A 14956-nucleotide genomic window follows, 5' to 3' on the forward strand; every position below is an offset into this window, starting at 1 on the left:
TTCAAAGAATCTATGGTATACATATAAGCCAGTATGAATGCCAAGGAGTACTTAAAGTTCTTGGTTGTTGAGGCTATACCCAATAAGGTACAACATGATATATGTTATATGTTTAGATCCAATCACAAGGTAGAACATTCCTGAGCATATGGTGATTATAAAGACTAAAGAGGGTGGGGAGTGAAGGCTGACTCAGAGAGCACAATGAATAGAGCATTGACCCTGGAGACAGGAAGACCTGAGTTCAAATTCAGCTCTAGAGACTTACTAATTGTGTGGCCCTGGGCACTTTACTTAACCTCCCTCTGCCTTGGTTTTCTCATCTGTAAAATGGGAACAACAACACCTACCTGCTAGGGTTGTATTGAGGATAAAACCCTCTTTGTAAAGTGCTTTCCAAATCTGACAATGCCATGCAAAGATTATTATGTTTATGATCCTTAGGCAGTAATGAATAGGGAGTCAACTGACATAAGAAAGCGTCTCCAAATACTAACAAACTACCCCCTCCCACTTTTTTAATCATTTGAAATTTTCAAAGTACCTAAAGGAAAAAAGAATTGTTGACTTCAAATCCTGTCTTTTTTCTTCTGCATTTATTTTGTGGGATGTTGTGGGAACATGCATGGTGTGTAGAGAGTTGAAGAATGCTGAATTAGGAGGTAAAACCCGGACAGACCAGGAGTACACAAAGCTTCTACGATCCTTCCATAAGTGCTCAGGGGCTGGATCTAACACAAAGTCCTAATTCATTTTGTAAAAATGGATAAACTAAAAAGCTCTTGCCATGACAAACTATTATAGTGAGATCAATGTCCAAGACATGAACCCAGAAAAAGAGAGTGATTCCAAATTACATACAAGCAAAGCCACAAAGAGAAGCACAGACTGGGCACAAGGCCAATGGAAATTCCTAGAAGAACTTCATTAAGAGTTAAAAATGCTATTGTAATGAAAAAGAGACCAGTAGAGGAAAGAATTGAAAGAGAAATGGCAGAATGGACTTGGAAAAAGAAGAAACTAAATCTTAGCCCCAAAGATACAAAATCTTACCCAAGTAACAAATTGCTTGAAATTTAGGATGAACACCATGAAAGAACAAGAAATATTAAAGCAAAAATTAGAAGAGAATGTGAGGCATATTGTATCACCAACAACTGATTTGGAAAATAGATCGAGGGGAGAGAATTTAACTCATCTGAAGACCATGACCAAAAAAGATGTTACTTCTGAATATCTTATTTCAGGAAATCATGACAGATAATTTCTCAGTCTTGTGGAGGAGCAAGAAAATATAGTGGAATCTCAGGAAGCAGTAGAGACTAGATCAGTTCTTCTCCTATGATTTCTCCAAGAAAGGCCTAAAAATAGTTCTAGACCAAGAAACAATCAGGAAATACAAGAAGAAAAGAAAAAACCACAGCAAATAATCTTTTCAGCATGGGGACAGACATAGGTCTGTGGGCATTGGAAGCAGTTCTAGATAGGAAGATGATGGCTCTAGGAGTCTTCCAGCACAGTTACTGAATTGTGGTCTAGGGCTCGGTGCTGGGGGAGAAACTGTCCGATAGGGCTTCAGGGAGCAGGGATAGAACCCAAGCTAGTCTTGTTGCCAGTATCCCAGAGGTAGGTTAGAGATCCAGTGTGGACTGAGGAGGGGAACAGAACTTAGGCGGCTTGGAGATAGCTATGCCCTAATGACTAGGTCAAAGAGAGGCCATTGGCCTAAGGCTGTGAGCTGGGCAAGGAGCTAGAACTACGTGGGGTATTAGATTCACTCTCCCACTCAGTCTGAGACCTGCGACCAGAGCAGATATTCTACATTGGCTGGGGCCCACATCAGGCTATGGGACGTCCAACTAGTGGCAAGTCTACCATCGTGTCACTCAGACCCAAATCAGGGGGGGATATCTCAGAAAAAAAGAGATAATCCCAGAGAAATTTCCAAATGAAAACTACCTAGAAGGTCATATCCCAAATCCAGAGCATCCAGGTGGAGTTCAACCATCTTCTCTTAAAGCACAAACAGTGGGCATTTTCCTCTAACTAGTCTTTGACTAAGAAAAAACTCTTTAAAATCAGTGCCATTGGTAACATTAATTTAACCTTCAGTTTTCTTCTCCAAAAGACTTCATCTCTATACAGTCAGCTTTCATGGATTCATCATGTAAAAGAGAACCTTTATCACTGACATGACAGGATAGAGAAACAGGAGGCAAATGTTCTCCTAGCATTAGTATAGTATTCATTATTTATGCACAAGGCGAAAGATTAACTTTAGAAAGTTAAAAAAAAAAAAAAGCTTTCATGCACCTGGTCGGGACAGCCTTGTTCTTTCACTGCAAACATGGGAATCCAGTGAAATGATTGCCTGGGGTGGGGTTGGGGGGGCTCTGAATTGTGATCCCTGTCATAGCTATCCACTACCAAGGGCTTTTGTAGAAAACTGGACAAAGTAATGATCACACTGCCCCTTTCCCATTTCTGCCTTGGCATAAGGATTTAGAGGTAAAAGGAGGAAGGAACTGTTCCTTGCCTTGCTGGTTTGTTTGTTTTCCTCAGTGCTTAGCACAGTTCCAGATACACAGGAGTAACTGAATGTTGATTTCTGGCTCCAGATAAAATTTTTCCTATTATATAAACACTAAAGCAATGAACTGTCATCTGCTTTGGCTTTTTGGGAAGAGATAACTTTTAAATGTCCATTTAAAAAATTCATATCCTCCTCCCTTGTCTTGTCTTGATTTTTGTACACTATGTTAAAGAGCTGGGATTTCACTGTAGTGGAGAAGCCCCTCCATAGATCCCAGATTTCAATGGTTCTGTGACTGTGTGAAAATTCTAGGCACTTGCTTCAGGTACATCAAGGTCAAATGACAGTGCCTAAGATTGCACAGCCAATAACTATAAGGGGGAAAGGGGTCTTCAGCCTAGGTCTTCCTGACTCCAGTCTAGGCTTTGACAAGCACTAAGTCCAGAAGCCTATCCCACAAGCCCTATGATTTCTACATCTTCAATATCTACTTATAAGTCCTTAATTATCTGGGTATAAAGCATCTCCTACATTAAGTAAAATTCTTTGCTGACTTCCCATCCAGCAAGAACATCATTTGAGCAGCCTCCTCCCCTGCCACCCCTCATTTCTGGTCATCAGGTGAGGCAGGATAGGTGTATGTGATCTCTATTTCACATTCAGAGAAGTAATACATTACTAAGAATGAGCAGCCGAAGGCTGGATTTCAATATGGGAGATGTGCTTTTTTGCTGACCCACCATTTGAAATGATTCGTTATGTAGCACCGCTTCTGGGCTCACTCTCCCCAACTCCCACTCACATTGTCAGGTTGGGTTTCCAGAGGGCTGCTGATGACATTTCTCCTCAGGGTACTAGCAGTAACCTTGAGGCTTTGGGGATTTCTTGTACTGTTTGCTCATGAGCCCTGTGTCTCTCACCCCACCCTGGCAGACCCTGCTATGGGATACTGCTGCTCCTGAGACACTGCTACTGATCTCAATAGGAAGTCTAAATATTCTTGCTCTTTCAAAGTTCACAACTCCCTATCCTGTTGCCAATTGTGGGGCTAGAGAGAGAACTCAATTGGTCCCCCAACCCCAGCATTCCCAAGGCAATTTCCTTAACCACCATCCCTGGATCATCTCATTGCCAGAATCTTTTTGCCAGAAATGTCCAGTTTTTTGAACTGTTTGGCTGTAATATACATGGGCACAGATATGCATCTGATTCTTTCAGCCAGTCCATTACAGTTCCTATCTGGCCTCATCTGACTTTATCTAAAGATCAAAGTACTTTATTATTCACAATTTGAATAAGGCATTGTTCACACCCTAATTTATATTTTGATTGAATTGATTGAAAATATTTGTTTAGAGCTTCTATGATTACATTAATTTGGGTTGGGAAAGTCCTTAGGATGACTCATCACAAGTTAATAATTTCAATAACTTTAATTCAAACAAGCCTACACACATTAATATATCTACAATATATGACAATGGAAAGGAGCTATAGTTTTGTCAAAATGGAGAATTCCTGGTGTGGGACCCCTCTGTCAGTGAAGATGGGGCATGATTTAGGAGGCAACTTGTGGGAACTTGTGGGAAAGGCTTGAGGTGCAGAAATGTGTGGGTGACTTGCCTAGGATCACAGCTAGTGTCCAAGGCAAATCCAGGACTAGCTCTAACCCTTCTGCCATGCAGATGCCACTGCATCAGAAAAACAAACAAACAAAAAACCCACAATCCTGTCATATCATTGAGATAGAGGACTTATCTCTTCTAAAGCAGATCAGCAATTGCTCTGCAATTTAGTTTTTTTCATAATAATAAACATTTTTATTGACAGTTTTGAGTTACAAATTCCATCCCTTCTTCCCTCCCCTCTCCCTGAGGCAGTATGCAATCAGATATAGGTTATACATGGGAAATTAGTTAAAACATTACCAAATCTGGACTTCAGGCTTTGATAATATTGGTCCACTAGGGAATACATACATTGCAGGAAACTGAGTCTTTGCTTACCACTTGACTATTTATTCTCACTACTCTTCAATTTGGGAAATTCTCTTTTCTCCTCTAATCGGAACATAGCATTCAGAAACTGTTTTTCATTTTCTAATTAGCTCTGTTATTTTAAGACTGAGAGCTACAAAATTCATCAAACTGATTATGTCTGGGCTATATCTATCAGACAAGCAGGTTATTCACTCACCTGGAAACTTCATTGTCTAATCAGAATGGAACTCATGGCACAACTAAGGTTGACCTTAAGTCAAATCACCTGGATACCAAAGCACCCACAAAGCCCTTTCTGCTTTTCCATATTTTGCCAGAGGAGGCAGCAGAGAGCAACAGGTCCTTGTGAGAGGTTTCACCTCTCTCCAGCTCAAGGTGGTGCTGAGGGGCAACATCTGTCCCTCTTGATCAATGAAGTCATTTCTCTGTTCCACCAATCAGGAATCAATTAGTGCAAATCCTATCTGCCACAGTTCCAGCAGAGCATCTTTTTAGCATCTTTTCCTTAGCTTTCTGCCTAACTGACTGGTTTAAATGAGAGCCTCCTGACAGTGACGTTGCTTTCTTACTCCCTTTTGGTATTTAAATGTTAATTGATAACAATGGCAGTATCTTATCTTCATTGACAGTTAATGTGAATCTTTTTATTTACACAAAAATAACTTTCATGCCCCTTTCATTTCTTTTTTCCCCCTTCTTTTTCTTTCCTTTTTTTTGCAGGGCAATGAGAGTTAAGTGACTTGCCCAGGGTCACACAGCTAGTGTCAAGTGTCTGAGACTGCATTTGAACTCAGGTCCTCCTGAATCTGGGGCCAGTGCTTTATCCACTGTGCAACCTCGCTGCCCTCCCTTTCATTTCTAAACTCCAGAGGAAAAGGGCCTTAAAGGGTCACCATAATTTTACACTTGCAATGGAGGTCCTATTTGCTAAAAGTAAAGAGTGGTGCTTGGCACCATTCACTGCATATAGGGTCTATTAATAATTTCTTTTTGAACTGTTGAATAGAATAGTAGGTTTGCGGTTTTATTGGTCTGGACCTGCACTGTTATTAGTGTATGGAATTTCTAGCATGGAAGTTTTTTCACCCAATAGAGGAGACAGACAACTCTTAGAGAAATACCTGAAAGTGGTTGTGATGTGCCCAGGGTTATGGTCAGAGTTAGGGTTATGGTCAGGGTGTGTCTGAGGCAGGACTCAAATCTAGCTCTTCCTGTTTGAAGACTGGCTCTCCATTCACTAGCCCATGTTGCTCATCTCTAACACCATCATTATGCACAAATCATGCTTTTCCCAAACTATATTTCTCCTGTGATTTTCCTTGAAAACCATAGAATATAAAAGAGGAAAGAAAATTGCTAGAAAATGCAGCTAAGCCAATGACACTTTAAGTGGGGATTAATCCAACAAGCATTTATTAAGTACCTGTTATGTAAAAATACTGTTCTAGGAATGGGACCTGAAGTAACTCTATGTAATGAAAAGAGCTCTGAAAACATCCTCCCGAGTCATTCAAAAACCAAGTCCTTTTTGATGGTTCTCATTCTACAGGCACCAAAACTAAGTGTATTACTTTTGATATTTAACTTCCCTCTTATCTCCAGTTTTTTTTAACCCTAACTTATATAACACCAGCAACACAAAACATGTTTACTCTGAAAACATGCCTTAAAAATAGAAAATAACTCGAGGAAGGTAGATACCCGGTTAATTTTCTACAAGTGTGTTCAGAAGTAGACAACTTCCTTTAGTAATATTGTTACAAAATTCTAAATCCAGACAGAGCTTTACCCACAGTATTTACCAAAGTTCAATTCATTATGGAACCCTGTTCACATTCTTCAGAAAATATAATATAGCTTAGGAATGGTGTTGTGTCAATCATGCACTAAACACAAGGTGTCTAAGCAGAGTAAGACTAGCCAAGATTTCCAATATACTCATGCTCCATTTTATCCTCTGCGCTAGAGTATACATTAATGGAAAATGGCAGAGAGGGGGCTCTTTACCACTTTATTTTCTTCATATCCTCAATTTCCTGATTAGGTTAAGGAGAGATGTGTTTTACCACTGCCAGCATTATTTCTCCCATTGTTAGCATTATTTCTCTGGCATTTTTTCTTATTTGAAAGATGCACAGAAAAGAGTATGAGATGGAAACACTGGCAGTAACTACCTTCATAGGAGGTCGGTACTTGAGTGTGACCAGTATCTACTTCTGTCTTTCCCCCAACTGCTGTATAAGACCATTGGTTTTATATTTTCAGATATAAGTATTGACAGAAAATCACACACTAAACATATCTCAAAATATTTTATTGTCACATGGGCGAGAAAATAATAATTTTGGAGCTATTTTGTTTAAAGAAGAAAACAAAAGTAAAATGACTGCCCAGGTGAGGTAAGAGGAAAGACTTCAAGCACTTGTCCCTCACTGTGCTACCTTATGGTATCTAACAAACATTTTGAATCACAAGTAAGTAATTAACTTGATGAAATGCATGGATTTTCATCTCATCCCCCCCCCAATGAGCACTTCTCCATAACAAATTATTTTCAAATTTCAGAAATTAGTGACTTATTTTTGCTCTTTTTGACTGGATTGTTCTCCCTTCTTATAATTGTGGAAAATGGGGACATCTTCCTCATCCCCACTGATGACCACTTCTGCCCAAATGACACCAACAGCTAGATAGGCCAAGGAGTGGCAGTGTGCCCTAGATAACTGGAATTTCTTCCAGCCTAGCCTTCACAGCCTGCATCTGGGGGTGCAGCCCCTGTTCATAAGGGGCCAACCATTTCCAGCAACTGGTAACCAAATGCCACCCGTAGCAGACAAGTCAGCCTAGCTGTCCTGAGGAGACATAGAAAGCATCGTGGTCCATACCATTACCACCATCTATATCACTATTTCCCCTCAGACTCCAGTGGAGACAGCCCAGGATTCGGACTCACAAAACCTTGGAAATAGCAATGCTTGCAGCCTAGTGCTTACATCCATCACCTTAGGAAGCAGACACTGTGGAGCTGGTAACTTCTCCTGCAGGTGATCCAGAGAGAAAAGTTCTTGCTACCAAAGTCTTTGGTCCAATCCAATGGTTCCACATCAAAAGCCGATATGATCTTATAAGCGGGAATGATCTTTAAGAAAAGATATTACCATCTGCTTTGCTTTTGTATCCTAAGGATCATGGAACCTTTTCAGTCTGACTTGCACCTGAAACCTTCTGTATGTCTTGTCTCCTGTATTAAAATGGAAGCACCTCGAGAGCAGAGATTGTCCTATTTTTCTATTTGTATCTGGTGCTTTGACCATAGTAGGGAATTAATGCATGTTTTTCACTTATGCATTACAGACCATTGCAGAAGATTCTACTTTTACATATGTGGAAGGTAAGTTTTAGGGCAAATTTCAGCTTTTAATAAAAGATAGATCACCTAGGATCCCAACGTATCTATTTCTTAAAAAACAAAACACTGTTTTGGTTCCATTCAACAAATAATGTAACAGGACATTTTGAAAATATTTGCAAATACAGAGCTTATGCTAAATGTCCTTGGGATCCCATTTCAATATGGGCTTAAATAGCAATGGATTTGGATGCATTTTATGAAAAACTTATAATTTTAATTTTTATTATTACTTTAAAAAATTCAGACATTTTATAATCCAAGGATGACATAAGGCATTGGGACTGAAATATTTATAGTAGCCTGCTGCTAAAATTGACCCCTGTACTTTTCCTTTCTTCTGGCTGGAAAGGTGAAGCAAATTCTTATTTTTCATCTATTCATTCTACTGAATTTCATGAGTGACTAGGTAGACAACTTTTAGGAATACTAGTCCAGTCCTCTCTTCAGAAGCACATATGCCCCAAATAAAAAGACACAGAGAAAATGAATCCCACAATCTCAAGATATAGAGATTGCCTTTTCTTTCATCAGCTGAAAACAAAAATTTGAAAATTGCAGGTCAGATTTTAACATAAATAGGGGCTCACTTACTTTGGTAGAGTTTTCAAGTGATTTTCTCTTAATTCCAAGATCCGCAATTTGACAAGTCTACAGAAAGAGAATCAAAGTTGTTTCTTAACATAATCATAGGACAAAGCGGTTATTGCCTGGAATGAAAGAAATGTCCAAGAAAAGTGGTTCCAGGTTGACATAGGGCATGGAAAGGTACTGTTTATCACGGCTCATCAACGAGGCTCATTGACATAGTAGGGCCTAGAATAATATTAACTTCCTTTGGAAAGGCAACTGAGGCCCCCAGGGTTTGACCGACTAGTCCAAGACACATAAGCAGCAAATCGCAGGGCAGGGAATCCAAACCCAGAGCTCAGATTCCAAATCTGGCTTATTTTTATGCTCATCTGGGTTCGGAGCCAGAGGACCCAGGTCTAGATCCCACTCTGACACTGTGCCTCAGGTCAGTGCTCTCAGCCTCAGTTTCTTCAACCATAACATGAATGGGTTGAACTAAGCACCTCTAAGGTACCCCAAACCTCTTAATCTATGAACCTTTGAAATTTCACACATTTTATGAGCCATATTCCCCCCCGCCACACACACACACACACACACACTTTCATGTCTACAAATACATACTGCTTTGTCAGAGTCGAACTCCTAAGTTAATTTAGAATGGCTAAATTTTATTTAGAATGGCCAAATGAAACTTTTATTAAATTTTTATTAAATGGACTTGGATATCAGATATATTATGAGATAAGTGGCCCAAGGAATAGAGAGCTGATTTCAGATTCAAGAGTATATGGGTTCAAGCCTCACCCCTTTATATACTGGCTGTGTAATACTGCTGCTGGGTAAGTCACTTCTATCTCACAGTGCTCTAGGCAGCTTGGCGCAGGGAGCTTCCTCACTGGGAGTTCCTTAGGCTAATGAAGTCACAGGTCTGTCCTCTCCCTCCCCACAAAGTATTAGAAAGCACAGTCCATGATTTCTGTGCTCCGGATGAGAATTCTATTCATTTATTTAATGACTTAAGCATCTCTGGACTAGGTGCTATAGGGAGGTAATGAAAAATAAGATAGCAGGTGCCCTTTGGTAGCTTACCATCTAGGAGGAAAAGAAAGATTTAGACAGATGATTGTAAAACAGATTTGAGATCTCAGTAAAGGTGACATAAAGAGGTCATAATGATAGTAGCATTTATAGGGGACCTACTATGTGCCAGTCACTGTGCTAAGCACTTTACAAGTATTATATTCTTTGATCCTCACCGCAACCCCGGGGAGGCAGGGGTTGTTATTTCCATTTTACAGATGAGGAAACTGAGGCAGACAGAGGTTAAGTGACTTGGCTAGAGTCACACAGCTAGTAAGGTCTGAGGCTGGATTTGAACTCAGATCTTCCTTATTCCAGGCCTAGCACTCTATACACTGAGCCAGGTATAGAGTTGGTATTGTTTCATTCTTTTGATTTTTATCAGCCTGGACTAAGCACGAAGCCTGGTACCTAGCGGGTACTTAATAAGTGCCTGTTGATGGATAATTATTAGAATGTGAAAAAATTAAAAAAGTGTCTACACAGCACCAAGTAACTGAATTCAGCTGACCTGGGTAGGCAGAACTGATTTCCCCTTTGTCCATTTTAAATAATTAGAGGCTGGACTGGGGTGGGGAAGAATGGATAACCACTGTTTCTTCTGCGACAGCTCTGATGAAGAATTCATTCTGCGACTTGTGTTTAGGGTTAAAGAGGCTTTCAGCCTCTTTGTTCAGATTACATGTGGGGGTTCACCTGGGTTGTCCAGGCCTGACAAATCTCTCTATTAACCACTTCACAGTCAGGGCCAGCCGGCCATCTGCTTGGCACAGTGGCTGACCCCACTCTCCAAACTCTTCTTCCTTTGGCCTCTTTTTTGTCTTTGGCCACTTTCATCTGTTTCCCCTGCATTTATTTCTATTACGATCAACCTGTCTGTCCCAGTTCCTTTTCTTTCTGGACCCCTTTCTTCCTAGCATCCCCTTCCATTTTTTATACAATCATTTTTGAATCCTATATTCGGTAAAATCTTTTCATACCTCGTGGACTAGACACCCTACTAGGAAAAGACATTCTCTAAGCATTTATAAGCCTCATATACTTTCCACATTTTGAGAATATTTAATAGAAAAGTGGATCTGTGTGACTTTGAGGACCTGTTATTTCGGTCGGTGCTGGGACTCGCTCTGCACCAACTCAGATTGCAGCTCTTCTGATTTAGCCGATGGGATTTGATATTTGCTAGGGTTGGAACATTCACTGTAAGTAGCTCACCTGGGGACAGACGCTCTGAATTTGGGCAAAAGGCCCAAAGGCCAGTGCCCAAAGCCTTTCCCTTTTGGTAGGGTCTGTAACCTTCCAGCAGAGTTGTCGAGGACCGAGAGGTCTGTCTGAACTTCACTGGAGAAGTGTGACGGTATTTCAGAAATACTTTGAGTTTAATGGAAAAACTCCTTTGAGAGAAAGGTTTTGTCTCTAAATGTTTAGCTCATGTACCCAGTTCGTAATAAAAAGGAGGATGTTTGGTCTGCTGTGACAGGTGAGGAGACACCTCCCAGACCTGCGATGAGTAGATATCATGCTACAATTGGGGCCGGAAAGCCTAGATTTTAGAACAAGGTCTGCTGCTTGGAACAGTGGAGAGGTTACTAGATTGGGAACCAGAAGGTGTAGGTTTAAATCCTGCCTCAGCTCCTGCCATGGGTAAATCACTTTACCTTTCTGGGTCCTAGTTTCCTAGTCTGTGAAACAAGGGAGCTGAGTTTGATTGGGTGGAAACTAGCCTCAGACCCTCGCTCTAGGCTCCCCTGGTCCTTCATCAATGAGCTCTGGGCAATGGTCTCCCTATATTAAGATAAAGATCCTATGGGTGCTGCCCACCTGCTCATGTCCTGAGAGAACATGCACGTTCTCCAGCAAAGATAATTGTTATTATGCTCCTCAAATGAATTCAAAGGAAGCAATGTGTGTGAAAGGGATTTGGAAGAGTGAAGTAATAGATTCAGTGTTTATATACCACGCATGCCTATTTCCATGTGTGTATAGATTGGGGGGTGGAAGTAGTATTATCATTTCTATTCCTACACATGCACACACACACATGTTTTTTGATGTCTACATGTGTGAAAGATTAGCTATTTCTAATTATTCAGGGTGTGGGCACTCAACATTTTCCTACTGACACCATTTTACTTCTTTCACCCAAGTTCCCTGTTCCTGGCCTGGCCGATCGTTGAGAAAAGAAAACCAAACCCCCAGTAAAGCCTATTCTATCTTAGGGATGGCACTCAGGGTTCCGTTCCTGTGCCTTTGTCCAGGAGCTCCTTGGGCCTTTCCCTTTTTGCCTTTGAATCTTCCCTCAAGGTTTATCTCAGGTGCCACCTTCTCCAGGATTCCATCCAGGCTTGCACCTGCGGTTCCCCCTGCCTGCTCCTTGTACCAACTGTCTTGTGCTCATGATATAACCCCCTGCTCTCTGCCTCCCTTTAGAGCCACTCACCCAGAGGCCCAAGCACTTCTTCCTATGGGGGGCCTATCTCACTGTCAGACTCTGCTAAATGACTTTCAATTGACTCTGCAGATATTTGGGATTGAGGAGTGTTTGTAAATTCTACATCCCCCTGTGGAATAAAAGCCTCCTGCGTTCAGGGACTCCTTTATCCTTGCCTCTTTTTTCCAAGTGTCCAACACAGTCTGACACATTGGTGCTTAATTAATTTTTCCTGATTTGAATGTAAAGTTCTGTGATCTTTTTTATTTTTGAAACAAATATCTACCTTTATCTATCATCTATATATTTGTGTCTGTCCATCTGTCTGTCTCTCTCTGTTTATCTAATGTCTATCTATCATCTATTTGTATCCCTCCCTCCATCTATCCACCCACCCATCCATCTATCTATATATCATATCTATCATTGTCTATCATCTATTTGAGTGTCTCCTTCCTTCCTTCCTCCCTCCCTTCCTCCCTCTCTCCTTTCCTTCCTTCCTTCCTTCCATCCTTCCTTCCTTCCTCCCTTCCTGCCTTCCCCTGTCCCTTCCTCCCTTCCCTCCCTTCTCTCCTTCTTTCTATCTACCTATCTAGCATTTTCTAAGTGAGCATGCAACCTCCCAGGGAGCCTTTTGTATGATTTGGTGGCTATTTGAGTCTGACACCCTTTTGCTGTAGACAATCCCTAAGAGAAGACATTGCAGGGAAGGTGTTAGTCTCCATTGGCAGAGGGAGCTTCCTCACTCAGGACTTCCCCTGGCCAGTGAAATCACGGGTGCAGACCTTAGGCTGTTACTTAATGTTGCAGTGCCCATCCACTTATAAGACAGGTGGTATTTGGGAGTAAAAAGCCACACATTATCCTTTGTTGACAGGTTACTCAATATCATTTTATAAACTCAGGATATTAGAGAAAAGGAGAGCGATAAAAATAGCTGACATTTATGTAGCACCTTTTGGTTTGAAAAACATTAGAGGGCAGAGAGTTCTCACTTGTTAGTCACTGCTAAGCAGCAGGCTTGGTGGGACTGGATTCAGAAAGACTTTAGTTCAAATCAGAACACCAACATTTACTAGCCGTGTGACTTTGGGCAAGTCATCCAACCTCTTTCTGCCTCAGTTTCCTCAGCTATTAAATGGGGATAATTCTAGAAGCCACCTCTCAGGATGTTTGTATAGACCAAATGAGATAATTTTTTGTAACTGACTTAGCCTGATACATATCAGGTACCAAATCTATGCTCATCCCCTTCTCTTTGCCCCCTTGCCTCATTCTGCACAATCCGCAGAGCAGAGGTTTCATCCTTGGGTCACAAATGAGGAAACTGAGGCTCAGTGACTTGAAGTGACTTGGGTAGGGTCATACATCGAGCATCAGAGGCAAGATTCTAGGCCAGGGCCCTTGCGACACCAAATCTAGGCTTTTGCCAATTGTTCACTTTGTTTACCGACACTGAGAACATGCCCGAAGGCTAAGTTACTCATCAAATTAGCTAATTTTCCTGTAAAATTCTTTCCAGTATGATTTGCTTTCCTCTCTGGCCATGGGCATCAGGGTACTACAGTTTTGTTATTTCATCCAATCAACCAGCAAGTCCTTATGAAATTCCTACTATGTGCTGGGCACGATGCTAGGTCCTGTGGGTACAAATAAATGGATCCTTTCCTCAAGGCGCTCACCCTCTAATGGGAGTGCAGCAATAGATTAACTGTGTACCTATGAGAGAAGGGGAGGGGAATGAGGACTTGTTGCCTCCCTATTGTCTGCCGGGCGCTCTCCCACTCAAGTGCTTTACAAATATCATCTCTTTGATCCTCATAACACCCTTGTGACATATGTACAAGATCTATTCAGTGCAAATGGAAGGCAAGCCTGGAGTGAAGACACTAGCTATGTGGAGAAAGGGTGGGGAGAGGACTCCTTTAGAAGATGGGATTTGATTGAGTATTAAAGGAAGTCCAGGAATCCAGGACACACAGGCAAGGGGGTAAGAGGACACGGCATTCCAGGTCTGACAGGTCTGGATCTTAGAGAACGTGCACAGGAGTAAAATGTAAGAAGACTGGACAGGTGTGTGTGTGTGGGGTGGGGTCCAGGGTTTGGTGTGATGTATATAGCAAACAGAGTATTTTCTATTTGATCCTAGAGGTAATTGGGAGCCACCAAGGTTGACTCAGTAGTTGGGTGGTATGTCAGACTCCATATAGCTCTAGAAAGGCTGGATAGTGGAAAAGTCCCTGCCCTCAAGGATCTTAAAATCACCTTGGTATTGTAGTAGGCAGAGCACTGGAATGAAGTCAGGAAGACCTGAGTTCAAATCCAGCCTCAGGTACTGGCTAGTTTTGTGATCTTGGACAAATCACCTAACCTTTGAATGTCCTCAGTTTCCTAATTTATAATAGCATCTACCTACAGGGTTGTTATGAGGATCAAATGGGATATTTGTAAAGCACTTTGCAACCTTAAAGTATGACATAAATACTAGCTATTATTATCATATGATGGAATACACAGTATAAATACAAGTAAATGTGGTGCAGATACAGTAAAAACTGTGGGGACCAGGAGAGGTTTCATGTGGAAGGTGGCATTTGAGCTGAGTCCTGATGAAGGAAGGAGTCACTTGGGAAAATTAAGGTGACACTGTCCCAAACTCCTGCCTTGGGAAGATGGGTTAGCAATTCTCCCTCTATTGGAATGAGCTTTTTCATGGTTTATCCTGACTCACACCTTTCAAGAGGGACCGGCTCCTCCCGGAGAAGTATTTGCCCAAGGTGAAATACAATTAAATATGTTCAAGTCATGTGTTCTTACCTTCCAAAGTTGGCTGGAAGAAACTCCAGAAAGGCATCATTCAGGTACAGCTGGGTCAGGTTGATGAGCTGTGTGAAGCCATCAGGGAGCCTACAAAGAAGTTAAAGGTT

General features: G+C 41.4%; 1 protein-coding gene across 1 annotated transcript in view; it reads right to left on the bottom strand.

Moving 5' to 3' along the window:
- The window catches only part of LRRC7 (leucine rich repeat containing 7), a 574557-nt gene that overhangs the window by 254703 nt on the left and 304898 nt on the right, over positions 1 to 14956 (bottom strand). The window contains 2 exon segments of the mRNA XM_044002921.1: positions 8537 to 8593; positions 14847 to 14936. Coding sequence (XP_043858856.1) covers positions 8537 to 8593; positions 14847 to 14936 — 147 coding nt within the window.

Source organism: Dromiciops gliroides, chromosome 4 (genome assembly GCF_019393635.1).
Source record: "Dromiciops gliroides isolate mDroGli1 chromosome 4, mDroGli1.pri, whole genome shotgun sequence".
Classification (NCBI taxonomy): Eukaryota; Metazoa; Chordata; class Mammalia; order Microbiotheria; family Microbiotheriidae; genus Dromiciops; species Dromiciops gliroides.